General features: G+C 46.5%; 1 protein-coding gene across 12 annotated transcripts in view; it reads left to right on the top strand.

The window, feature by feature from the left end:
- ST3GAL3 (ST3 beta-galactoside alpha-2,3-sialyltransferase 3) overlaps nt 1-27,321 on the top strand; it is a 259,919-nt gene that overhangs the window by 68,647 nt on the left and 163,951 nt on the right. For 6 of the 12 annotated variants that reach the window (XM_075914642.1, XM_075914647.1, XM_075914645.1 and 3 more), the window contains one exon: nt 18,499-18,541. The exons of 1 other annotated variant lie outside the window; for it this stretch is intronic. In XM_075914642.1, the coding sequence (XP_075770757.1) occupies nt 18,499-18,541 (43 nt within the window). Of the gene's footprint in view, nt 1-2,921; nt 2,970-18,498; nt 18,542-27,321 lie in introns of all 12 variants that reach the window. 5 more of the 12 variants (XM_075914639.1, XM_075914641.1, XM_075914638.1 and 2 more) reach the window with 1 other exon arrangement.

Here is a 27,321-nt window from a genome sequence, read left to right as displayed (position 1 = left end):
TTACTCAGTAAGTGCTGCATGCAGCACCTTACATCTAGCATGAGGAGTCTGTATTGGACTCAGCCTGGCTGATAAAGAAGAATCGATCTCTGGATTAACATTTAACGGCTCCAGTGATTGTGACTTGATCATGTTTATAGACTATAGTCCAAAACAGTAGCACATGCATTTGGTGCTTTGAAAAGGTCACATTCACAAAGCTGAAAGCATGTGAGCCAAATCAGGAAGTACTGGTGTAGACAGCACTATGTCACAGAGAGCGCGTCTCCAGCCTCTTGCGGGGGGTGGGCGGCGGGGGGGGGGGGGGAGGGAGGTTGGTTACTTGCCTTGACAGGAGAAACCCTCCTATAGGCCTACTAGCATCTTCACTGAAGAGCTTCAGTGATGCAGCTGCAGCCTTTTCAAGTGTAGCCAAGTCCTTAGATAAGTTAGATGTTTTCTAGTTGGCAGGGCCTGGAAAAATACATCCTAGAATACTTAAGGGACTAGATGAAGAGATCTCTCAGCCATTAGTGATTATCTCTGAGAACTCATTGAGGGTGGGAGAGATCCCAGAGGACTGGGAATGGACAAGTGTATTACCTAGCTAGAAAGATAAAGAGGAGAATAAGGACAACCTAGGGAATTATAGACCAGTCAGCTTAAATTCAGTGCCCAGAAAGATTGTGGAGCAAACAATCAGCTTTTAAGCACCTACAGGATGATAAGGTGATAAGTAAATGTCAGAGGTGATCTTTCTGGGGCATTGCATAGAGTGGGTCTCTTAAAGCCAGTAACTGATAAAGAACAGGCTCTACCCACAGGCCTGGTCCTTCAGACAGACAGTTCTTGGACTTGCTGAGGGATACTGCATGTTTATCTCTATCTTTGCTTCACTCGTGGCCCTCTAACCGGCCTCACAAAAACAGGAACCCCAGAAAAATGCAATGGGATAAGCATTGTGAAGCTTTTTACGCGTTGGCGCACACCTGTCCGTTACCCACTGGTTTTCATCCTGACTCTGCAAGAATGTGTATTACATGCAGCTGCCACAGATGTTGGTGTGGACCCTGCACTTTCACGGGACTTTTCAGGTGCGGAACACTCCATCCCGTGTTTGAGGAGGAGATTGTTCCCTGGTGAGAGGGCCTGTTCAGTTATGGAATAACAAGCACTCTCAGGTACTGCTGCTGGGTGGTTCCTTCACGTGGATCACTGACCACGCCTGTGGCATTGGTCGAATACCATGAAGGACTCAAACCCATGTATGGTACAGTGGTACCTGGCTCTCCAGCCATATAGGTACAGATCATGTTGTTCTAGGGAGGCTGGAGATGTGGATGCTATGAACCAGGCCCCTGGGTGGAGAATGTGATGGGGTTCACCTTCCTCCCATCTGGGAAAAGGTGAATGAGCTCCCCTGGGCTCTGCTGGCACTAACTAGGCATGTCTGCGGAGCTGATCTATTGGGAGACTGTCAAGGAGAGGGTGGTAAGGAGCAGGGAGATTGCGGTGCTTCAGCGTTAGCAGCTGGGAGGAAGATGGCTTGTGAACCTCTGCAGCCTACGAGAGCCCACCAGACTAAGCACAAGCCAGTCGCAGCACAGAGGGGTTAAAGATAAGCCCTTACCTGGAGTCTGTCTGTATTTAACCCTCCTAGGCAAGCTGGGCCTCTCTAGACTCTCTTGTCTCCATGATTTTAAGGGAAAACGCGTTCTGCAAACACTTACAAAGGGCCAGCTTGACACAGGTGCCATGATCGTATTTTGTAAGTACCTCCCTTGGGAATACACATTGGATAACACTGTAGAAGCGTCTTCAGGGTAACAAAGGTCTACTGCGATCCAGCGACTGGGCATAGAAGCTAGACAAACTGGGCCTGGAAAAAAGGGAGAATAATTTTGTACTCAGCAACATCCCCCTGCAATGGGGCATGATCATCACTCTTAACTCTTCATGAATTTTAAAAGTAATTTGCACAGGAGACAGAGACCCTCTCGAGACACAGAATTGCTGCTTGAGATTTTCATGTGTTTGCGGCTCTCTCCTGTCCCCGAGCTGCACCCCATCCCTTAGCCTGGAGAGGGGACACATTGTGGGGTGGCAGCAGCAGTCAGACTTCCCCACTGCACTCACCACAGTGACTGAGAGCTGTGGGGAAATGGGGAATTCGCTCCACTTCCCCCTGACCTCAATATGTGCAGATTTCTCTATTGGCGGTAGTGTCAGGAATGCATCTACCGGGAATGGCTGTGTCTGCATTTTGTGAGTGCTGCCAGCAATGGCAGATTAGGGTGGAAAGAGACGGTCCTTGGCCCAACCCATGTCGGCAGTCAGATCCTTTTTTGTATAATGTAGATAGCAAGCTGAAGTGTCTCCCACTTCTCAACACACGTGATTCTTCAGGGTGCTCCAGCCGTTAGACTTTTGCTATACAACACAGGTAAATAAAACGCGCGCTGAACATGCGTATACCTGTCTGCCTGGTTATACGTGTGTAAAGCATTTCTTTTTCAGCAGCTCATCGCTCTGAGAGTCTTTTGCTAGGACTGGGGACCAGTGCTTTACTGGTGAAGAGGTTCATGTTCCTCCTAATGGCATGTAGCCAGGGGGATTACCTCCTTAAAATGAAAGAAACATTCAGAGTACTGCAAGAAATACATCTGCCCCGTAATGGCATTGGGGGGAGCTGAGTGATAGCTGTATGGAAGAGGGACATACACATACTTGCCTGATGGCATATGTTCCTGCCCCCGTACAGCCAAACAGTCTCACGAGGGATGGATTAATTCATATGGGCCAGCAGTGCAGCAAAGTGTGCTAAGAATGTTCTGGAGCATGTGGCCTTGCGCGATAACTCGGGAGAGGAAAGAGGAGCCGCTTGCAAACAATTCATGGATTTATTTAAAAGGGGAAAATGAACTTGTACTCTTGTGTTACAGATTCAGTGGTTCTTTCCCTTGACTCCGTTGGACGGACAGTAGGCTCAGGTACATCCCCGTCTTCCCCCTTCTAGCTTCCTCACAGAAAGGCTTTTATTTAATCAGTCCTGGTAGCCATGCTGGGAGGCAGATAACAATGTCAGATCTTGGCGCAGGGTTACACTGAAAATTGGCCGTCTAACCAAAAGCACGAAATGTATCCCTCTGTTATGAGCACTGGAATGGTTAGGTCTTGTCTTCATTTGAAATGCTACCGTGGAACAGCTGCAGAGATGTAGCTGTGTTGTGTTAGTGCCTATGCTGAAGCAGTGCCTATGCCAATGGGAGGAATTCTCCCTTCAGTTTAGGTAGTCTGCCTCCCGGAGAAGCGACGGCTACTTAGGTTGGTGTAACTACGTTGCTCAGGGGTTTTGGGTTTTGCACTTGTCTGAGGGGTGTAGATGGGTTGGTCTGATTTTCTAGTGTGTGGAACCACTTTCAATACGCAAGCCATTTCTATGCTAGCACTTTTGATGGTGTAACTGATGTCACTCAAGTGTGTGAAAAAAAGACCTGTCGGCGTGATGTAAGTTACACCAACAGTAGCTCCAGTGTGGACGATGCTAGGTTGGCAGGAGACCATAGCTACTTCCGCTCATTGGAGGTGGTTTAATTACGTGGATGGGAGAGCTGTCTCCTGTCAGCACCGAGTGGCGCTGAGCAAGCAAGTGTACAGCAACACAGCTGCATCGGTACAGCTGTTCCCCCTTAAACTCATTCGGGTAGATGTGGAGTCAGGCAGAGGACCTTGGTGCTCACAGTCAGATTAAGGGTCCAGTTTCTGGTGTGGAGGGCGTTGAATTGATATTGCTCACTGGCTAGAAAAAAACCTTTTCCTTCTACCAGAAGAGAATTTCTCAGCCCAACTTGCAATTGCATGATGGGAGCTAAGGGAGCTGTGGAACGCACTGAGGAGGGAGGCGGGGAATTTCTATAACTTCTCAAGCTGGGCTGTAGCCTTGTTTTCTGCAGAGCTGAGCCATGTTGATGAACCCAAGTGGGGCATCTGAATGAGCATGTTTCTGTTGCCTTCTGAGTGTGGCCATGTGTGTTCCTGGGCATCACATAATTCTGCTGAAGCCAAAAGCAAAACTGAAAGGTTCTCTTGTGTGTCAGGGACTGAGGGACTCTTAGCTCGGTGGTCTGCAGCACGGGGCTGTACTGAAGCAGTAGCCACAACATTGGATCAAACGCACATTACCCGTTTACAGTATTAGCTTGTGAAACAGCAAGGCTAAACAGACTGGGGAAGTCCTTTTAACGTCTCATTGGTGAAACGCGTCCTTTTACACTCACCAAGCAATCAAACCACTGACCTGATTCTCTGTCCTTTTGAAATTTGCATCTCAATTCTGCCCAATGCTCTTTTCTCCCAGGTTGGTAGGAATAGTTTGCTGCCTTCCAGCATGGCACTAGCCTTCTGCCTGCCCGCTTATCAGACAAAGCCTGTTGCCTGGCACTAACAGTGAAGCTTGTGCAGAGAACTCTGATTTACCTCGGCCCGGGTGTCATTTGGGTCATTCTTAAGCCTGAAATGCATTCTGCTGCTCTTTCATCATTCCCTAGAAAGCGGATCTGTCAAGGGTGCATGGACTGATTCTGGAAGAGTAGAGAGGGGTTGCTGGCACTGTGTGGAATGGAAATGACCCCAGGTTTTGGTGAAAACAGTCATCTCGGTGCTTTGCATTAACCCCACCTCCAAACCCTGCCCCACTAACTACTATGCAGAGTTTTCTCTTGTACTGAAGGGCAGTTTCTTAAATCTTCAGAAGTGGCCAAGAATTGTAAAAAGGAAAAGTGTATGAAATCTCTGGGGGCATTCAGAGGGCCATAATTCAATCCCTGTGTGAATCATTGCTTAGCCACTTGGCAGTTAATTCCATGGCTAGTTTGAGTTGGCATACCTTTCCAGAATCCCGAGCAGTTACTCAGAAATGTGGAGTTAAAATATTCTCTCCCTACATGCCAGTTTTCTCTGAATGTTAAAATTACCCTCTCACAAGAAAGGGGTGTGACAGTTTGAGAGAAAATAAATAATTATATGCTTAATTTAATTCCTGAAAAAGGGTCTATTGATCAGCGTCTTTGGAATCTGGTTTTTGTGAGGAGCGGGGAATAAGGCTGCTTGTAAGCAGGCTGTCTGGGCTGTCTGAAGAGACAAGTCCTTGCCCTCTGATTGATTACAACTCAGGGAGGGCAATTAGAGTTCTGCAAAGGTCAGTAAAATCCCCTGCTGTAACTCCCTCTTTCCCCTGCCCAACAAATCCAGTTTCTCCATTTCTATGAGGACATGACCTGCGACTGCGGGGAGGGGAGCTCCGAAATACCAAAGATAGCAGGTTTTCCAGAGATCTATGTGCTCTACTGCCCTTCTGTCAAACACCAAGGGGTTGCAAGCTGTCGCTCCAGCTGAGAATTGAGACACGTAGTAAGACGTCAGTCGGTGTGTGGTCTCTGCCCAACTGAGGGATAGCTTTCCTTGTTACACAGGAAGGAGAGAGAGAAAAACTGTGATTCTTGTGCGTCTGCCATCCATCCCATCCTGCTGCGGACCCAGGAACGGGCAGCGCTCTGAAAGGCCTTGTAGCTGCACCAGGTCCTGCCGTCCCGAGTAGGTGGTGTTTCAGGTTGGGGCATATAAAAGGGGGGAAGCGTTGAGTACTTAAAAATAGTCTAATAAATGAATGATTGGAGATGAATTCGTTGTCAATCACCACATCATTCCTAAGATTTCATATCATTTAGAACAAGCACAAGGAATCTTTATACAAGGGCAGACTGGATACTTGGTTCAACTTTTTAGAAGTGCTCAACTGTAACCACTAATTCACATCTTTCCATGGCCCGAATAATTTCTCTTGGATTTGTTGGGAGAGTTCGTTGTGGTTTTGTACATAGAGTGTTGCTTGCATGCGATCTCTGTGTTCAGGAGTGCTGAAAGACTGCTGCACCCTTTCCTCTTCAGCCGGTGGAGGCTAGGGTAGAGTCAGGATAATGCTGTGACGTGGGCAGGGTTTGCCAATGGTCACTGGTCACTATTTTGTTGATAGCATTGGGTGGGGAACCTAAAGTCGGGGGATGGATGCAGCGGATCCAACCCCTGAGGCTTGGGGTTCCTCCCCAGTATTGGGGAGCCCACGCTGGTGAGAGGGGGTGGGGTTTTTTCTTTCTCATTTGTGTGTAGCCCTTGACTGATTTTTCTGCGTGTCAGTGGCCCCGACCCAAAAAAGTTCCTTACCTCTGGCATAGAGCCTGTGGCTAGCTGGTGTGCTGAGAGGTGGGTGAGCGAGGTTTCGAAGGGTAAAAAGGCAGATGGCTCTAAGTAAAGGGCGTCCCTGAGGTCACATCATGGTCTTGTCTGATAGTTGAGGCTAGATATTTCGGGGGTTCCTTCCTGGCCCATGCATCAAAGATAAGGGCATGAGCAGCAAGGAAGGTCCACACTCTCATCCTCTGTGTATTGTCTGGACCAGCTTTTTAGTGGGACCAGACATAATGAGAACCCACGTTCTGAACTCTGAGGGCTTCAAAGCAGAAAGCAAAGTGAAAGGGAGTTTCCCTGGGCCCTGAATCTCATTCAGTGGATGCTAAGTGCTTTTTTATAGTTGCTTTGTTTTACTGTCAGATGCTGGCAACACCCCCCTAGAGCTTGAAAATACACTCATTTTGTCTAGGAGATGGTGGTTGTTTTTTTTGTCTAAGAGCAAGCAGTTTAATTGCTCTGCTCTCGCCCTGGGGAGGATGAAGGTACATTGAAAAGGTCTTTCTCTACAAAGGCTGCTGGAAGCTATAGACTGAGTTTTACTCATCGCCTGGCTAACGTGCAGATTGAAAACGATAAGAGATCTGGTACTCTGTATGCCTGTGTGTAAGTCATCTCTGTGCACCTGTACTCTTATGGGAACATGAGGTAAAATTTCCAGGAGTATACTATAGTACAATGGGAAAACTTAAATAACAAATGGTCTTGCAGCACCTTAAAGACTAATAAAACATATTGATGGTGGGCACAGCCCACTTCTTCAGATGAATGGAGTTAAGGGGTCAGTCCAGTTTTCATATAAATAGCACAGAAAGGGGATGGATGGGAAGAGGAGGAAAAATGAAGAAAAAAAAGGGAAGGGAATTGTCAAAGAGAGCAGCGTTTTTCAACCTTTTTTTTTTTATAAAGTACCCTTTAAAAAAAAAAAAAAAAGTACCCCCAGTACTTACAGTTTTCAGCCACATACAATTTTTTTCTACCAATGCAATACATTTTTTTAAACAACTTAATCGTAGCTGGGTGGGCGATGAAATGTTTGGGTGTAAAATGTACAAAAATAATAAAGTGCTGTAAAAAAAACAAAAATTCAGTTTTCTCCAAATTTCAGTTGTTGATTTACCCCCCAGACTTCTCTCGAGTGCCCCTAACGGTACTCATACCACTGGTTGAGAAACACTGACTTAGAGCTCAAATTGTGTCTCTTATTTTGAGCTTTGGTGCAGTGTAGATGCATCTTTAGTGATTTAAGAGCAAAAGTCCTGTGGGAATTCAGGTGCTTGTGAAAATCCCACCCAAAATGTTGAGTAAAGAAAGGCATGAAACATAATGCAGTACAGAGCAAAGTGGCAGAAGCTGAGTCTGAGATCCTAAATTACACATGCTGGATGGAGCCCTGTGATCAAGTACTTACTACTTAGCCTCTGCATGTTTAGGGTTTGTTGATAGCCTTAGCTCCTTCTACTGAAGTATTGGACTCTGATTCTTTTCTTCAGGAGAATGTGGAAGATGTTTTTCTCTGTACATCCATATAACTGAAAAAGATATGGGGCCTTCTTTTGTATCCTACTGCCCTAAAGCATACATAGAGTTAATTTGGTGGATCAGAGGGTTTTGTTTAGTACTTTGGATTTTGGTTGTTTATAGTAACTTATTCTACGAAACTGCTTTCTCTTTTTGTTAATCTTTGATTAATGAGACTCGCTTCCTATTTTATTTATCTGACTGTTGACTAAATGGGAATGATTGAGTTTTTGCCAATGACTTTCATGTGCTAGTTTGGTATAGACGGTCTTCCCGTGATTTGGCCAATATATACAGTATCACTGTCTGTTCCCTCGGTGTTCCTGTTGAACGTGCAGCTGTGAGTGTGTCCGTGTGGAAATGCTGAGAAGGAGTTTATAATGGATTCTACAATAAAAATAGTTCAATGTCATTTTTCTTTGTCTTTGGTATCTCTATAGATTGCCAGCCTCCCCTCACTAAGAGCTCATGTACATTACTTTTTTATTAATATTGCCTTTGATTTTTACTAGGAAATATGATACAACTTCTAAAATGGAGAAACAAATTCTTCTGAAAGATTCACGAGGGGATCATTAATTGTATTTATGCAAGTAGATATATGGCATTGAGTGAAATAACAATTTGTTTAGCAAGGAATGTGCATGGGTTTAAGCAGATAACTTCTTGCAAGATTAAAGGGCATATGCAGTTCATAGGGTGAAATCTTTTAGCTTCATATTGGAATTCATTCCCTGAATTCAGTCTAAACCAGGCTAACAGATTCTGCGGCCCCTGGAATTACTCTAATTTATTAGGAGAGGAAAAAACCTCACGATTTATACCATCCATTCACTTTATTATGAAGACTGGCACTTCTCAAGCTTTAATACTACTAAGACATTGGGTTTGGAATCCAATTGTCTCATTCACTGAACTAGTGAAATATGCCTAGTTTGAGGGCAGGATCATGACTGCTAACTAGTGATACCTCTTCTGAAGGGTCGCCCATTGAGTGGTATTGGCGACTGCTTCTTAAAACACTGTTCACTTGCTCTTCTTTGTGGTTGGGGGTGAATGTCATAATCACTTGGTTTAAATGAAGAGGACCAGTCTGGTAGATTGCTTTCTACTGGATATAAAGTCAGGCCCTATGTCTTAGGAGCCACCAGATCAGCGATTACAGTGAAAAAGCCAATTAAGGGATGTTACTTGCTTTTGCTGCCAAATTTGGAACAATTTGAAGTCCCACAATTTCTGATGTTACCAGTATCTTCAGGGGATTGGTGATAGGATATGAAGCCTTTTTTTTTTTTAAGCTCACAGGTTTGAGTTGTAGCTGCTTGATGGGGGTCAAAAATCATTGCCATTTTATGTAATCGGTGGGAAATGAAAAATTGGTCTCAGGGTACTGGAAATCGATCCACATCAGCTGGCACAATTATTGGCCATGATAATAGGCACTAAATGATTATCATTCTAGGCTGAGCTGATAAAGGCTTTGTCTACTTAAACAAAAAACAGGACTATGTAGCACTTTAAAGACTAACAAGATGGTTTATTAGGCGATGAGCTTTCGTGGGCCAGACCCACTTCCTCAGATTGTGGGCCAGATCCTTTGATCTCAGGAAGTGGGTCTGGCCCACGAAAGCTCATCACCTAATAAACCATCTTGTTAGTCTTTAAAGTGCTACATAGTCCTGTTTTTTGTTCCAGCTACACCAGACTAACACGGCTACATTTCTATCACTTGTCTACTTAAGGTTGCCCACCTCTTCTTATCATTAGACTTGGTTTTCAGTTACTTGTAGCGGTGCCCAGTTTAACTGTCTGGATTAATATTTCCTATGCTAGCTATGAAATGTGAGGAAAGTTTCAGAAAAAAGGTTCAGCCATTTCTGAGAACAAGATTAGAGGGAAATGCACTATATTCCCCATGTTTTAAAAATGAACTCCGAACTGTTTCTTTGAGACACTCTAGTACTTTGGAGTCCGAATTTGAAATTTGGTAATAGGGGTGTGTGATTATGTAATCTGGCGGGATTTATTTTTGGGTAACTGTTTCAAAATCAGGCTCATAGCTGGAGGCCATAAAAGAATGCCCGAATTTGGCCAAGGTTTGGAAGTCTTTGAACAGTCAGTTCATGCATGACCAACAGAAACTTTTTAGGACTTGACAGCTACATCCCCATGTTTCTACATGTACTGGGCATGCTCCAGTCTCGGGTTGTAGGGGCTGAGTGGGACTTCCTCTGCAGTTATTGCTCCTGGGTGCTGTGTCGCCAGAGGCACAAAGCAAGAACAGGGAGACTGTCTGGTATGGTCAACAAGAATACAAGGTGGGGGACTGGCACTGGATCAGAAGGCTGGGCCTGGGATAAGTAGCCCAGACAACATTCATTCTGGCATTTCCTAACTTTTGTGTGATTGGTTTTGCACGCTGTGTGTGTGTTTTTTTTTTTTTTAAACACTCATAGGCCCCCTATACTAGAGGGCCCCCTGACCTTTATTAGGAGTGTTCCACTTGGGAAGAACTTAAAAAAACAACAAATAGTCCAGTAGCACCTTAAAGACTAACAAAATATGTCAATGGCATCATGAGCTTTCGTGGGCACAGCTCACTTCTTCAGATGACTGGAGTATTAGAAGTCCAGATCCAAAAAAGAACAAGGGAAGGGTGGGCGAGAGAGAAAACGGGGGGGAAGGAGAGGGGCTACATCTGCATTGCGTGTTTTTTTTCAGCAGAAGATATGAAAATGGTGTGCTCATTTGCATATCTTGTGCTCTCATTTGCATATCCTTTTCCGATCCTTTCTGCGGAAGAGGCTTTTGCAATAAAAAGCCCTCTGTAGACGGGGCCATTTGTCAGAAAAAAACCCTTTTGTGCAAGAGCCCTTATTCTTCAAAAAATGAGGTTTACAGGCTCTTTCGCAAAAGGGTTTTTTTCTGGCAAATGGCCCTGTCTACACAGGGCTTTTTATCGCAAAAGCCACTTCTGCAAAAAGGATTGGAAGAGGATATGCAAATGAGTGTTATATGCAAATGAGAACTCCATTTGCATATCTTCTGCAGGGGGACGGGGGCGAGGGGGGACATGCAGTAGCCAGAGACAGTGAGTAGATTGTTCCAGTACAGTAAAACTCCAATAGTCCGGCACTCCTGATGGTCCGGCCTCAAAATGGCGAGAGCCTAGTGAGTGAGCTTCGGCGAAAAATGAGTCACAAGACAGCAGCAGCATCAGATGAACCGAGCAAAAAGGGTAAAAAAGGGTTAAAAAAACTAAAACATTACAGTATACTGTATACAGTATGTACAGTAAAAGGGTTAAACACACTTTATATAACCAGTTTATAGTACCTTCTGATAGTCCAGCATATTTGATAATCTGGTACCACCTAGGACCCAAAGGTTCTGAATTATTGGAAGTCTACTGTAATTACAAGAGGCTGATGAGAACAACTGGCACCTCCATTTTTTGCTCGGTTGGTTAAGTCATTAGGATGTGGAAGGTAGTGTGCGAGCCAGCTGATGTGTCTGTTCATTCCATTCACATAAGAATTAAACTTGTAAATGAAGTTAAGTTCCAGCCCTTCCCTATGTATTTGGCTGGTGGTATTGGCCTGAAACAACACGGTGAGTTGGAGACCCATTATTGAGTGCCCGGGCAAGGTCCTTTGTGCTGCAATCTAGCTTTAGAGACCTCTACTCCCATGATGCCTTGGGGAAAGAGTGAGAGGGAGGGCAGTCAGCGGGCTCCGTTTGGAGAGCGGAGCCAGACTGCAGGTGTGGAGCTCCATCCACACCTCAAGCAGCTGCTGAGAGCCTGCTGGGGCTTTGATCGACTAGGGTGCTTCAGAGACGGGCGATGGCTTCCCTGGAGCCAGGGGAGAGACTATTGCTGTGCTTAGAGCTGCCTGCGGTCCGCCTGCAGTGCAGACACTGTGAATCCCCCCCGCCCCCTCGTTCTTGTGTTGGAAAGTATTTGCAAGGGAGGGGGCACAGCAGAGACGGATTCGAAGAGAGGCAGAGTGATCTCCCCATCGACCTGGGACCTAGGGATGCTGACAGTTGGTGGGCCAGCTGCCATCGTCAATGAGGGGATGTCTAGACTGCATCTCTCTGTCAATAGAGGGATGCAGATTAGGCAGGTCGACATTGCAAATGAGGCAGGGATTTAAATATCCCGTGCCTAATTTGCATAAAAATGGTTGCTGCGTTTCGCCAACTCAGCACTTTGTCGGCAAAAAGCGGCAGTCTAGAGAGGGATCTGTCAAGAAAGCAAGCCTTTTTCGACAGATCCCTTATGCTTCCTGCAAGGAGGTTTACAGGATCTGTCGAAAAAGGCTTTCTTTCTCCACAGATCCCCTCTAGACTGCCGCTTTTTGCCTACAAAGTGCTGACTCGGCAAAATGCGGCAGTCATTTTTATGCAAATTAGGTGCAGAATATTTAAATCCCTGCCTCATTTGCAATGTCGACCTGCCTAATCTGCATCCCTCTGCCAACAGAGAGATGCAGTCTAGACATACCCTGAGCGTGCAGCTTGTTCCCTTGGCTGGGCTGATACATAGAACTAACCCAGCACTAGCTCTGTGAGCGCGCCCGTGCAAGCAGTGTCTAGGACTCCCAAGTCCTGAGGATGTACGCTCCGGGGATAAACCATGGCAGTGTAAATGCCAGTAAGAAATGCCTTGAACAATGTTTCCTCGGCTCTCGCCCCCTACACCCTACTTTACTTACGCTACATCGATATCATCTTCATCATATGGACCCATGGAAAAGAGACTCTTGAAGAATTCCCAAAGGATTTCAACAACTTCCACCCTACTATCAACCTCAACCTGGACCAGTCCAGACAAGAAATCCACTTCCTGGACACCACAGTACAGTTAAATAATGGACACATGTCCACCACCCTATATTGGAAACCCATCGACCGCTACACTTACCTTCATGCTTCCAGCTTCCATCCCAGACACATTTCTTAGTCGATTGTACACAGCCAAGCCCTACGATACAACCAGTTTTGCTCTGACCCCCCAGACAGAGACAATCACCTACGGGATCTTTACAGAGCATTCTTAAAACTGAAATACTCACCTGGAGAAGTGAAAAAAACAAATTGACAGAGCCAAAAAAGTCCCCAGACATGAACTACTTGGACAGACCCAAAAGAGAAAACAACAGAACTCCTCTTGTTGTTACCTACAGTCCACAACTCAGACCCCTCGTACGTATTATACACAACCTACAACCCATCTTGGAAAATGATCCCTCACTCTGAGGCCTTGGGAGAAAAACCTATTCTTGCTTACAGACCACCCTCTAATCTGAAATGTATTCCTTCTGGTAACCATACACACAACCACATCCTAAACCTCCAGGAACACAGCCATGCAACCAAAAGAGATACCAACTTTGCCCACATATCTTTACTGGTGAATTCATCACTGGAGCAAACAACATAAGCCACAAAATCAAAAGGTCATTAGACTGCATGTCCAGTAATTTGATCTATGCCATCAAATGCCAGCAGTGCCCCACTGCTATATATATTGGACAAACTGGACAGTCTCTGCGGGAAAGAATCAATGGACACAAATCAAATATACATAAAGGAAACGTACAGAAACCTATTGGGGAACACTTTAACCTTCCAAATCATACTATGACATCTCCAAGTAGCTGTCTTGTCACAAACCAGTTCTACAAGCCAGATCCACAGGGAAGGCTTGGAATTAGAGTTCATCCGCAAATTCAATTTACATGTTAATGGACTCAACCGTGATGAAGGCTGGTTGGGACACTACCCATTTAACAATGATTGAAGGTGCTAACAGCTCTCTGAGTAGTATCCTTCCTGACATGGGAATCTATCTATTGACTTTAATTTTTATCTGCTGAGGTTTAAGTACCCATTCTCCAGATACTTACTGATGCTCTGTCTTCCACCCCCACCATTTCTCTCCCCCCCCTTCCCCTTTCCTATTTATTTCAAATGTTCACGTCCCAAACTCATAACTCCGGTCACCTGAAGAAGTGAGCTGTGCCCACGAAAGCTCATGATCCCATCAACATGTTTTGTTAGTCTATAAAGTGCTACCAGGCCATTGGTTGTTTATTTCCATAAGAAAAGTGTCAGGCTTGATTTTGTTACAGGTCGAACCTCTCTAGTCTGGCAACATCTGCGCTCCAGCATGTTTTTAGGTAGATGGGTGTGGCTACGTTTCCCACAGTCCCCTAAAGTTTATTTACAGCAGGGGTGGGGAGTCTTTTCTGGTTCGGGGGCCACTGCCCCACAGAAAAATCAGTCTGGCTGCACACAAGTGAGAAGCCAACAAGGAAAAAAACCTCACAGGAGGAGGAAGATGGGGGCCCGCCCCCTCGGTGTGCAAGGAGGATGTGGAGAGTAAGCTAGTAGATTCTGTGTGCTCCAGCCCATGCTCCTCAATGCTGGGGGGAGCCCCGAGGCTGTATCCGGCCCCCAGGCGTTAGGTTCCCCACCCCTGCTTTACAGCCACCAGGCCTGGCTCCCAGTGCTCTGTGCTGTGATTTAGCTCTCATTTACCCCTAGATGTCTCCTCAGAGCCCAGTGAGCAGGGGGAGTGTTGGTAATGCTGCTGGACAATACTGGCCTCCCATGGTCCGGCAAATTGGCGCCGGTCAGGTCCTGGACTGGAGAGGTGCAGCTGTACTTGTATTACACAGTATTATCGAACCCTGTAGTTGTTAATTGGTTTTATTCAACTGCCCCGTGTATTTAAATTAGTAGTGACATTTAATCTTAGTCTATTCTTTCCTTTAAGTAAAATGTGTCCACTCTAATTTAAATATATTGGCTGAACAATGAAAGTCCTAAATCTGGGGCACTCTGTGGTCCAGCATAGGGATGTAATAGTGCAGTCGATTAACTGAGGAGCAAAAGCTTATCAGCTAATGCTATAGACTACACACATTCCCCACCCCCATCAGGACATTTTTTTAGCAGGCTGGCCAGCAGCCTGGCTCAGTCCTGGCTTGCACCGGGTCTGGGACCTACCCCTGCTGCATTTAACGTGTATTAAGAGCCAGGTGGGCAGACAGCCCAGGTCTGGGAGCTCAGACCCATCCCCGGAGAGGGGCCATTGCCAGCCCGCGCTGCCGCCGCTGTATCAGCATGGGGTGCCAGGCAGAGCCGGTCCGGGAGGGGAGCTGGGTTTTAAACAGAGGCAGCAGCATGAAGTGACAGGGAGGGGGCTGGGCGCACACTGGCTGCTGCCCCACCCCCGGAGAGTCTAGAATAGCTGAGTAATCAATATGAATTCATGAGGTTAAACTGACACTTAACATCCCTAGTCCAGCAGGACCGTGGATGCTGCTGGATCAGAGAGCCTCATCACCTGGGAGTGGAAGCTGGTCGGGAGCCCAGCAGCAGGGAGCCCCACCATCGGGACCAGTTAGCCCCGTCCACGGGGAGTCCTGGTCAGGCAGGGCAGTAGTAGGGTCAGTGAGCACAGTCGCCAGGGGATCCCCAGTGGGGCGCAGGAGAAGTGGGAGAGCCGGGGAGTCCTGTTCCCAGGAAACCCCAACTGGGCGAGGCAGAAGTGGGGACATGGCGGCTGGGAGCTCGGTCCCTGGCGAGTCTCAGCCAGCTGGCGGCAGCGGGCAGGAACCCAATGGCCATGGGGCCTGAGTAGAGCCAGCCAGGGAGGGGCAGTGTCCTGGGAGTCTGGTGGCAGGAGACCTCCCCGATCCAGCAGATTCCCTTACTCGGGATGGGTCAGGTGCCGGACCAGGGAAATCCAACCCGTACTAAGTTGCTGGACCAGAGACTGCTCGTTTTCGGAGGTACAACCTGCATCGTTGGTAGAGGAATTCAGCCTCCTGAGTTGTCCAACTTAATTCCTTTGACAGTCAGTAAAATGTAAAATAACAAAGAATTGGACTTGCCTCCCTACCATACTGTGTATCAAGTCTAAAACTAATTCCTACCGAGGCTCCGCTCTGTAAACGAGCAGCAGTTCTTTGTGTTTTTGTGGCACAAGTCATTGTATTCACGTTCTCTCAAGTAGGTGCTGAAAGGGTAGCATTTATGCCTTCCAGTGTGTTTATTTGTGGGTAAATGTTTCAAAATCAGGCTCATAGTTGGAGGCTAAAAATACTGTGAGCTAAATTCATCCCTTATATGTTGACTTCTGTTGAGTTCACACCAGTGAAGAATTTAGCCCACTGTGTTTCTCTTTATCTTTGAGGCTATCGCTGGAAAGCACAGATTTAAAAACGTGTATTGGTTTTAATCCTTTGTGTCCTGGGACGGTCTCTTTGGGTGGTCTGTTCACAGTTTACACACATAAGACTAAGTATTTCTCACTCATGGACCAGCAGCTGGATTGCTATTGGATGCTTGGGAGAAAGTTCTGTATTTGTGCCAGCATTTAACTTGGCACAGGATTTTCATCATTTATAGAGATTGCTGTGCTTGGCTGTACTTGTGTTTGTATAATCCCTACTATACTTTTATTATTCAATTGCTGACAGCTATTAGGTTCTGATTGAACTCTGGCCTTGCCTACAGTGTAGAAATGTGTTTCATTTCTGACTTGAGGAGATCTTATGTGTGTCTGTGGTTGGAGGAAAGTCTTTTCCCATGTTCATTCAATGCTGGGCTTCCCTACACTACTCTGCTGCTCTGTCAGCTGTGGTCTAACGTTTTGTAGCATGAATGCAGCCAGCAGGTGTGTTCGGTCACATCTACCTCTCGCCATATTGCTTCTTCAGTATATTTCCCCTGTGGCTGAGGGGGAAAATCCTTTTCCAGATTCTCTCACATACTATTCAGCCAGAGAACCCCTAGTAAGATTATTTTATTTGTGTATTTATTTTAATATCTTCTTCCTTTGTCTGTAATTTCATAACTTACTCGCATGAAACCCTAACCCAGTGTTTCTCAAAGTGTGCTCCGTGGCGCCCCAGGGCTCCGCGAGACATCTCCAGGGGCTTCGCGAGGTTGACAAACTGGAAACGTCGATAGGTACAACTCATACAATCAGTGGACCGCTGGGGCTCCGCATACATTTTTATGCATGTAAAGGGCTCCGGAGCCCAAAAAGTTTGAGAACTGCTGCCCTAACCCATTCCACCCTCCAAATCATTTGTGTTGCCCTCCTCTGAACCTTTTCCAATGCCAATAGATCTTTTTTTAAGATGAGGCGACCACATCTGTACACAGTATTCAAGCTGTGGGCGTCCCATGGATTTATATAGAAGCAGTAAGATGTTCACTGTCTTCTTCTCAATCTCTTTTTTAATGATTCCTAACGTTGTTTGCTTTTTTGACTGACACTGCACACTGAGTGGATGTTTTGAGAGAACTATCCACAATGACTCCAAGATCTCTCTCTCGAGTAGTTGTAGCCAAATCAGTCCCCATCATTTTGTATGTATAGTTGGGATTTTTTCCCCCAATATGCATTACTTTACATTTATCAATATACAGAGCAGCAGCACAGAGCAGACTGTTGCTTTTGGGCGAGGGAAACCCAGGATTTTGTTAGTACTGTAGTTTTAAAATAGCCTCATTCACCTCTTCTTACTGGTTTGGTGGTCAACAGTACCGTGAATGAATGAGAGCAGAGTAGAAGAGTTTTCCTGGTTGTGCCCAGAGTGGCCACCAGGGCACCCTGGGAGGGCTGGAGGTCCCCTATTTCGAAATATGTGTCTACACAGCGCTTATTTCGATTCAGCTATTTTGAATTTGGCGTTATTCCTCATGGAATGGGGTTTCCCAAATTCGAAATAAGCGCAACGCTATTTCGATTTAATTTCAAAATAGCAGTTTGGCTGTGTAGGTGCTAGGAAAGTTATTTAGAAATAACTTCGCTGTGTAGACGTACCCCTTCACGATAGCACGGGCTGCTCCCTTGTTTCTGTCCCCCGGTGTGTGCAGGAGCAGCGTTTTCATTCTTTTCCCTTTAGCCTGTCCTGATTGTTAAACTCTTCGGAGCAGGGGTCATGTTTTGTTACACATTTCTACAGCACCTAGTGCCGTGAAGTCTGGTACGGCTGCTCGTAGGCACTACCACAGGACAAAGAATACATTCTACTAATAAGCGGAAATGTAGTCTCTTGGCATGTTATCACCTGGCTCCTGAGAGAGACTGTGATTTTGCATGCAGTATTTTAATTGATTTACAAGACCAAGAGCTCGTTAAAATAAATAGACGTCCCCATGGGAGTGTTTCTGTGGCTGTTCCCTGGGTTCCTGATGGGCTCATCCCCAGATCCTCCTTGCCGGGTCCCAGATCTCTCCACTCCTCTCCGACGCTGTTTGTGCATTGCCAGCTGTGCCCAGGGGGTAGCTGTGCCTCTGTTAGCAGTGCTGCTCTGGAGAGCACTTGCTTCCTCACTAGGCTGCAAGCATGGAGTGCTCTCGGCAGTTGAGAAACTGGAAAGCTGCCCCAGCTCCAGGTGTGAGGAGGGCGTTGGCATGGATGAGTCTGTGACAAGCCTAGCTCCATTCCAAGCAGGAAGGCAGCTAGTTCTCTGCCTTCCTCGTCACCGTCTCAACTAGTTCCAATGGCGTTGGAGTAAGTGAACGTGGCGATTCAGGCGTACCTTAAGGGACTGCGTTCAGCGAAAGCTCTCTAGAATGGGCACGTTATTGACTCCGCAGGAAATGCCAGCTGTCATTGCCAATCAGAAATACCTGTGCCTTTCAGTGAGGAGCTCTGTCCTAATTTGTAACGAGAAAGAAGTTAGCAGCTGCTGTTTCATGGAGTCTCCTGTTTTTGTCTTTCAGAATATGACAAACTGGGCTTTCTTCTGAAGCTTGACTCAAAACTGTGAGTAGAACAATGGGAATGCTGCTTCTCTTGGTCTTGTTTGCTATGGTTTCTCTTGCAAACCACACATGTTCGGGGTTACTCCTGTAGTGTGGGGATTGGTTGAGAGGGGGGTGCGCTGCCAGATGGGAGAGGGGAGTTTAGGAGCAGACTGAACGTGCCTGCTTTCTGGGTGTCCGCTCCTCATGCCTAGCCAGGCCGGAAGAGACTTTGGTTTGCTCCCCTGTAATTCTTGATAGCAGCATCAACCTGAAACTATGCCTGTCTTTCTGCCTGAGGAGGCTTATTCCTGGGCAGCAAATGGAGGGAAAGGTAATCAGATCGGTGGCCCCGGGGCACAGAGTTAGCTGTAACGCAGCTCAGATGTTGGGAACAGATTCCTTCTCATTTTAGCCATTTACACATGGCCCAGAAGCTTGATGAAAAATTGGAGATGGTGCAAAAATGGCCACAAAAATTATTTGAGGTCTGGAAAGAATGCCTAAAAGCAAGACACTTAAAGAAGACAATCTGTTTAGCTTACGAAAAAGAACGCTGAGAGGTAACTTCACTAAAGCAACTTCACAGGGAGATACTGGCTCTCTTACACAGCAGGGAAAGGCATACCAAGAAGCAGTGGCTGGAAGGTAAAGCCACACACAATTAGAAGTAAGGCATTTTGTTTAGGAGGCCGATTAACCACTGGAATAAACAACCAGGGGAAGCGGTGGAGTCTCCATCTCTTGAAGTTTTCCAGTCAAGACGGGGCCTTTCAGGAAGAGGCTTCAGCCATACACAGATTATTGACCTTTAATGCAGGAGGAGCAGGATGAACGTCTCCAGACCGTTACATAGAAGGCCTGACTGATGACCTAGAGGTCCCGTCGGGCCTTAAAATCGATGAAGCTGTGAGTTTTGTTTAGTGCTGTGATGTCCAACACGCTACCCTCTAGCCACGTGTGGCTATTTGGCTGGCTGAGTGTGGCTAGTTGGCTTTAACATTGTGGCTATTCGGCCAGCTGAGAGTGGCTAGTTCGTTATAGCAGCAGCCACTATAGTGAACTAACCACCCTCAGATGGCCAGATAGTGGCTACTGCTTCAGAACTGGTTGGACCCCACGGGTTTAGTGGCCGCAGGTGAGGGTGGGAGAGGAATTTGCCATACTGCATATAGGGCAGACGTTCTAAAGGTGAGAGCAGAAGGAATAGCCTTACACCAGTCAGATTGGAGCTGCATTTGGTGACACTAACGGCAAGCAGCTCTGTGGTCTGACGACAGCGACTGTACAATGATTTCATTGCGGGGGGGCGAAGCTGGCTGCCTGCATCTGTCTGCGCTGGGTGAAAAGACATTGAAACAATCCGCTGGTTGGAGTGCCGTGAACTTGCTTTACTTGCAGTGTCCAACAGGACCATGGAGGTTGCTGGACCAGACAGCCCCAGCCACAGAGGTTGCCAAGGGTTGGGACCTCAGCCAGTCTGGCAGCAGGCAGCCTGCAGGGCCAGTGGCTAAGGGCATGGAGCCCGGCCAGCGACTGGGAGCATGGAGCCTCACCAGCCGGAGCATGCTGGCTGCCAGGACAGGAGCTCTGCCAGCCACACCAGGCTGGCTGCTGGGGGCGCGGAGCCCCACCAGCAAGGAGCTGAGCTCCACCAGCCCGCTGTGGGGGCGAGGGTTCCTGCTGGCGGGAGCAGGGTTGCTGACCCAGACTGAAGCCCCGCCAGCGGGCCAGGAGCAGCACACTGGCCAGCATGGTGGCCGAGAAGGGAGCCCTGGAGAGCTGGAGGTCTGACCTCCACTGGGCCAGCAAGCTGCCTTGTTCAGGACCTCTCCGACCCTCAGCTGGCTGGGCCAGGGAGGTCCAACCTGTATTGCGAACAAGAAGAAAAACTCTGAAGTGAGAATAATTAAGCAGTGGGACTGTGGCAGTTCCTCGGTCACTGGCCATTTTAAAGTCAGGGTTGGATTTTTAAGAAAACGATGCTGTAGGAGTTCAGGTCCATGCTGTACAGGAGTCAGCCGGGTCTGCAGGGAGTCCCTTCTGGCCTCGGGGTCTGTGTACCTGGGCAGCCTTAGTCTTGGACTTTCACGATATTTTAGTCCCTCCCAGCAAATTTAACAGTAGCCCCCTTTGTGTAGAAAATGCGCAGGGGAGATCCCCCCCGCCGGACTCGGGGCAGAGATTCAAGCTACAGAAGCTGTCTGAGTAGGCATTGCTGGACACTGAGGATACCAGACTAGACTTTCTACAGGCTTCCTCTGGATAGTCTTTTCTTTCTGCTGTTGACGGATTGCTCTGATCCCTCTCATCATTGCTACAGCCTCCCTCCACGCTCTTCTCATCCCCCTTTCCTCCTTTTGCACCCCTCTCCTTTTGATTTTCGATAATCCCTTCCACCTGGCTTGGGTGTTGTGTCTCTTTCGACCACCCTTTGTCTTGTCCGTTTCGATGGTAAGTTCTTTGGAGCAGGAATTGTTTGTTGTTCTGTGCTGTACCTAGCACAATGAGGCCCTGATTTTGACTGGGTCTCTGGGTGATACATTAATCATACTGACTTCCGATATGAAATATTTATAGTATCATAAATGTGCATGTTTGGCACCCATCGTGGGAGTTGAGAGTAAAACACCCCTGAAAACCTCGCGGACTGGAGTCTGACATGAAGGAAACACATGCTGTGAAGTTAGGTTATGATAAGGAGCAGGAAGTACCAGATCCACGTGGACAAGCTCACGGGGTGGTTGCCGTTAGTGGACTTGGCATTGGATGCTCACTGTGTTCTGAATACGTGCTATGGACTCAGGGGAAGGGGAAATCTGAAACACAAGGCTTTCCGAGATGGTTACTACAGAACTTAGCAACGAAGATAGTGGTGGTGGGAGCCCAAGGCCTGGTTCGGAATGTGTTTGTGTTGAAGACCCCGTCGATAGAGATGGCCTCATTGTGTGGCTGCTGTTGTAGGCGTGGCTGGAGATCTGCCACTGCTGTTTATCTTTGTAATGTTGCCTCAACTATTGACAGCTTGGAAGAACCCCGTGTGACCTGCTGTACCAGCTGGGGCAACAGGACTCAGTTTCTTCTTCTTCTCCTAGTCTTTTAGTTGCTCCCTGTCTGTCTTGGGTCACTAGTTGGTGACATTGAAGATCGTTAACGAAGGACTAACTTCCCTTGTGAAGGTAGCCCTGCAGTAGGGCGTAACTGCCTGGGATCACAGCATAAACCAAATTATACACAGGAAGTGATTTAGCTGGTATAAATACAGGGTGGGATTTCACATTTGGCAGTTTAATTTTACCCCTGGTGCTATTTCTGCCTCTTTACACTGCAGTTGCTGACTCCAGGTTATTCAGATCGATTTCCGTGTTATAATTACAGCTATATAACAATTCTTTTGCTTTTGGGATTCTCCTGTATTTATGGGAGTTGCACGGAAACCAGATTTGTTTCTCCCCCTTTGCAGGAATATCTGGAATTGTTTTGAATTCTGTTTTCTTTTGAAGTCTCATTTCTGACGCATACCTCCCTGAAGTGTTTAGCAAGGCAAGCCTGGCAGGGAGAATGTCACTTGGATGTGGAATGCAGGTCTTTATAATCCTGTGCTGTTTGTCTGTTAAAGGGACATCTGGAAAATCGTTCTTTTTGCACAGTGTGTCGGGCCAAACCTCCTGTCATTAGTGAAGAAAAATCATGCATCTGATGGAATCCTCCTCAGCTGGGAGGAAAGCTTTGTAATGTGTATGTAGGAGGGAAAGATTCCTTCTCATCTGAACCGTATTAGTTCAGTATTAAGTGAGCTCGTTATTTTAAAGGTGGAGTTTGTTAATGACCTACAAGTGGCAAGAGAGAAGGGGGTAAGAGGCAAGTGGACATATTTGCAAACAGCACACAGGTTCTGAATTAGTTATACCCGCATGGATTCTCAAAGAAGGGTCTTTTAAATGAGTCAGTGAGTTGTTGGTTTACATTTGTTCCTACCAACCGTATGTGCAATTACAAAAATTAGGATCTCAGAATCAAACCAAAAACGGTGCATTGCTCATGAAACAAACTGGGCTCTTAAAAGTCCTTCTGATCTTAAGAATCTGAATTTGTCTAGTTCCGACTTTCAGCCATTGGATCGTGTTGGACCTTTCTCTGCTAGCTCGAGAAGCCAATTATTAAATGTGTGTGCCCTATATAGGTATTCGCAGACTCGAATCAGGTCACCCTTTAACTTTTTCCTTAAACTTTAAATAGAATGAGTTCTCTGAATCAATCATGATAAGGCATATTTCTAATCCTTTACTCATTCTCATGGCTCTTCTCCGAACCCTCTCCAATTTATCAACACCCTGCACATCAGAACCGGATACAGTATTCTAGCAGTGATTTCAACAGTGCCAAATATAGAGGTAAAATACTTGCTGCTCCTACTGGAGGTGCCTCTTTCTTTGCATCTGGGGATCACATTAGCTCTGCTGGCCAGAGCATCACACTGGGAGCTCCTCTTCTGCTGATTATCCCCCAGGATTCCCAGCTCATTTTCAGAACCACTGCTTCCCAGGACAGAGTACCCATTGTGCAAATGTGGCCTGTGTGCTTTGTTCCTAGATGGCTGTGTGTCCATGGGAACTCATATTGCTTGCTTGTGCCCAGCTTAGCAAGCAGTCTGGATCACTCTGCGTTGGTGACCCGTCTTCTTCTTTGCCCTTAGTTCCTATGGGAGCATAGGCCATCAACAACTTCTTTCCAAGCCTCTCTTGGTGACCTGTGCACTTCATTATTTATTATGCCCCTAATGTTTGGGTAAGTTTGATTAGTTCTGGAATTGATAAATCATCTGTATTCACCCAAGAACTGTGAAACAAGAATGACTGTAACCTGTTGCTTAAATCTGGCTTTGTACCAGATGACTGGAGAGTAGCTAATGTAACGCTGGTTTTTAAAAGGGTTTCAGAAGCGATCTTGCCTTTTACAGACACCTAACTTCAATATCAAGCATACTGGTTGAAAATATAGTAAGGAACGGTATCATCGGCCAGCTAGATGGACTCAATATGTTGGGGGGGGGGGGAGAGTCAACCCGGCATGTATAAAGGGAAATCGTGCCTCACTGTTCTATTGGAATTCTTGGAGGGTATCAGCAGTCATGTGGACAAAGGTGACCGAGTGGATATGGTGCATTTGGTCTTTCTGAAAACCTTTGGAAAGTCCCTCATCAAAGTCTCTAAAGCAAATTATGCAGGCCTAGGGTAAGAGGTAAGGTCTTCTCATGGGCCAGGAACTAGTTAAAACATAAAAACAAACGAATTAAGTCAGTTTTTACAATGGAAAGGACCTCAAGGATCTGTACTGGAACCTGTGCTGTTCATCATATTCATATATGATCTGGAAAAGGGATGAAAAGAGAGGTGGCAAAATGTGAGGTCTCTAAAAAATTACTCAAGATAATTAAGTCCAGAGCAAACTGCAAAGAGTTAGAGAAAGCTGACAGAACTGGATGGCTGGGCAACAAAATGGCATGTGAAATTTAATATTGATGAATGCAAAGTAATGCATATTGGACAACATAATTCCACGTATACATGCAAAACAAGGGGGGGTCTAAACTATGTTACCATTTGTCACGTTACTGAATTTGAGGGAAGCAGCCAGATCACTGCTGCACCCATGAGGGGCGTTGGCCCCAAAAATGGTATAAAAGGGGCCATGTGGGGTGTTGAATAGAAGCTCATTGTCTGCTAATCCTATGTACGCTGTTCATGTGATTGTATAATGCCTGTGTGTGAAGTTATAAGCATGTACTTGTATGGATACTGAATATTTCTCTGCATGTGGTTGAGCATTGGGCAGAGCCCGGCCTATGGACATGCTAATCAGCGAGACCCTGTGGGACAATGGCACTCAATGGGCCAAGGATACATCTCAAGAATGAGGCCTGACACCTAAGGGCTACCAGCAGGGAACACAGGGATAGGCCGTCGACCTGCTGCAGCCAAGAAGAGACCAGGAAGGATGTATAAAGATGCCATGTGGCTGACTCCATCTTGGTACTCAGCTCAGCACTTCATCCCAGAGGCAGCAGTGCAGGGATCGAAGAGCCGGGAAGAACTGTGGACACATCCTGACCTAGGATGTGCAACAAGGACTTTTAAGCCAGCAGCTATATCTTCTCTGTTAGAGCCTGCATCGAGAACTGGGAGATTCGATGCATGTAATGTATGATACTTTAGCAACATCACTCTCCTGCTTTTCTTTCGTGTAGTAATAAACCTTTAGATGGTAGATTCTAAAGGACTGGCTCAGCGTGATTTGTGGGTAAGGTCCAGAGGGTAAATTGACCTGGGATCTGTGGCTGGTTTCTTGGAACCGGGCTGAACTTGTTTGGGGTAGGTGGGATTGGGTTCTAAGACCCCTCACCTTTGTATGAGGCCCGGGGCCATCTGGGGCACGGATATTGCTGGGGTGTCGGTGGGGTTTTGCTCGCGAGGCTTCAGGCAGACAGCTGAAGCGCTCTCTGGGACTGGTTTGTGGCCTGTTTGGGAAGGTCTCCAGTCTGAGGGCTGTAAGGAGCCCCGGATTTGAGCAATTCGCCCTGAGCGGACGCCCTCAGCTGTGCCCAGACCCGGCCCGGTCAGTTACACCATTGAAGGAGGATAGTGGTAGAAATGTAGCCGTGTGAGTCTGGTGCAGCTGAAACAGAAAACAGGACTGTGTAGCACTTTAAAGACTAACAAGATGGTTTATTAGATGATGAGCTTTCATGGGCCAGACCCACTTCCTCAGATCAAATAGTGGAAGAAAATTGTCACAACCATATATACCACAGGATACAATTAAAAAAAAATGAACACACGTGAAAAGGACAAATCAAATTTCAGAACAGAAGGGGAGGAAGGGGGGGGGAGATAAATGTCTGTGAGCTAATGATATTAGAGGTGATAATTGGGGAAGCTATCTTTGTAATGGGTAAGATAATTAGCGTCTTTATTCAGATTTGAGTGTAGAGTGTTGAATTTAAGCATGAATGACAGTTCAGAGGATTCTCTTTCAAGTGAAGTTTTAAAAGGTCTTTGAAGCAGGATGCAGGTAATCAAGTCGTTGAGACAATGTCCTTTCTGGTTGAAATGGCAAGAAACTGTTTTTTCTTTGTGATCCTGTCTGATACCTGTTTTGTGGGCACTGATCCTTTGGCGAAGTGTCTGAGATGTTTGTCCAATGTACATAGCAGACGGACACTTTCGGCACATGATAGCATAAATTATATTACTGGATGCGCAGGAATATGTGTTCCTGGGGTCTCTCTTTCTGCCCTTCGTCCCCCACAAACTGGATACAATTTTGTGGTGACCGTGAGGCTTTTTTTCGCCGCCTCCGAGAATATTTCCAAACCACCAATGAACATCAATCTGACCTACCAGATCCCCCCCTTTCAACACCAAAGGAAGAATAATTCTATATGGACTCCCCCTGATGGTCGGAATTCCAATCTGGATTTCTATATACAAAGCTTCCGCAACAACGCACAGACTGACATTATTCGCAAACGACAACAAGCGACACACGATCTCAGCCACGCTGAACACCATACCATCCAGAGTCCCAAAAACAACCTGGACATTATAATCAAACCAGCTGACAAAGGGGGTGCTGTGGTCATTATGAATAAGGCCGACTATAACCAGGAGGCAACCAGACAACTCTCCAAAACCACATTTTACAAACCTCTCTCCTCTGATCCCACCTCGGCATACCAAAAGAAACTACACTGTCTCCTTAAAAGCCTCCCTACAGCTACTCGGGAACAAATCCACACAGAAACACCTTCTGACCCCTGACCAGGATTGTTCTATCTGCTTCCCAAGATCCATAAACCTGGACACACCGGACTTCCCATCATCTCTGGTATCAGCACACTCACTATTGGTCTATCCAGCTATGTAGACTCTCTTCTCAAACCCTACGCAACCAACACCCCCAGCTATCTCCGAGACACTACTGACTTCTAAAGAAACTACAAAACATCGATAACCTCCCCAATAACACCATCCTTGCCACCATGGATGTAGAAGCTCTATACACCAACATACCACATGAAGACGGATTACAAGCAATTAGAAACACTATCCCAGAGGACACCACTGCCAATCTGATAGCAGACCTCTATAACTTTGTTCTCACCCACAATTATTTCCAGTTTGAGAACAACTTATACCTCCAGATCAGCAGAACAGCCATGGGTACACGCATGGCCCCACAGTATGCTAACATCTTTATGGCTGACCTACAACAACGTTTCCTCAACTCCCATCCTCTTTTACCCCTTCTCTATTTATGCTACATCGATGACATCTTTATGATCTGGACGCATGGCCAAGAAACACTGGAGACATTCCACAGAGATTTTAACAACCTACATCCCACCATCAATCTCAGCCTGGACCATTCTACACGAAAGATCCATTTCCTGGACACCACAGTACAAATCAGCAATGGAAAATTAGACACCACTCTCTACAGAAAACCCAGTGACTCATACAGTTACCTACATGCTTTCAGCTCCCATCCAGAACACACCATACGATCCATCATCTATAGCCAAGCCCTTCGATACAACCGCATCTGCTCTAATCCCACCGACAGAGACCAGAAACTTCAGGATCTCTACCAAGCATTTATAAACCTCAACTGCCCACCCAGAGAAATAAAAAAGCAAATTGAAAGAGCCAGACGAATACCTAGAAACCAACTACCTCAAAACAGACCCAATCCATCATGTGTCCCCACCTCGAATTCGGTGAGCAGTTCTGGTCACCCCAT

Source organism: Pelodiscus sinensis, unplaced genomic scaffold (assembly GCF_049634645.1).
Source record: "Pelodiscus sinensis isolate JC-2024 unplaced genomic scaffold, ASM4963464v1 ctg99, whole genome shotgun sequence".
NCBI classification, from domain to species: Eukaryota; Metazoa; Chordata; order Testudines; family Trionychidae; genus Pelodiscus; species Pelodiscus sinensis.
Note: the sequence above shows the minus strand (reverse complement) of the source record. Positions and strands in the feature narration are given on the sequence as shown.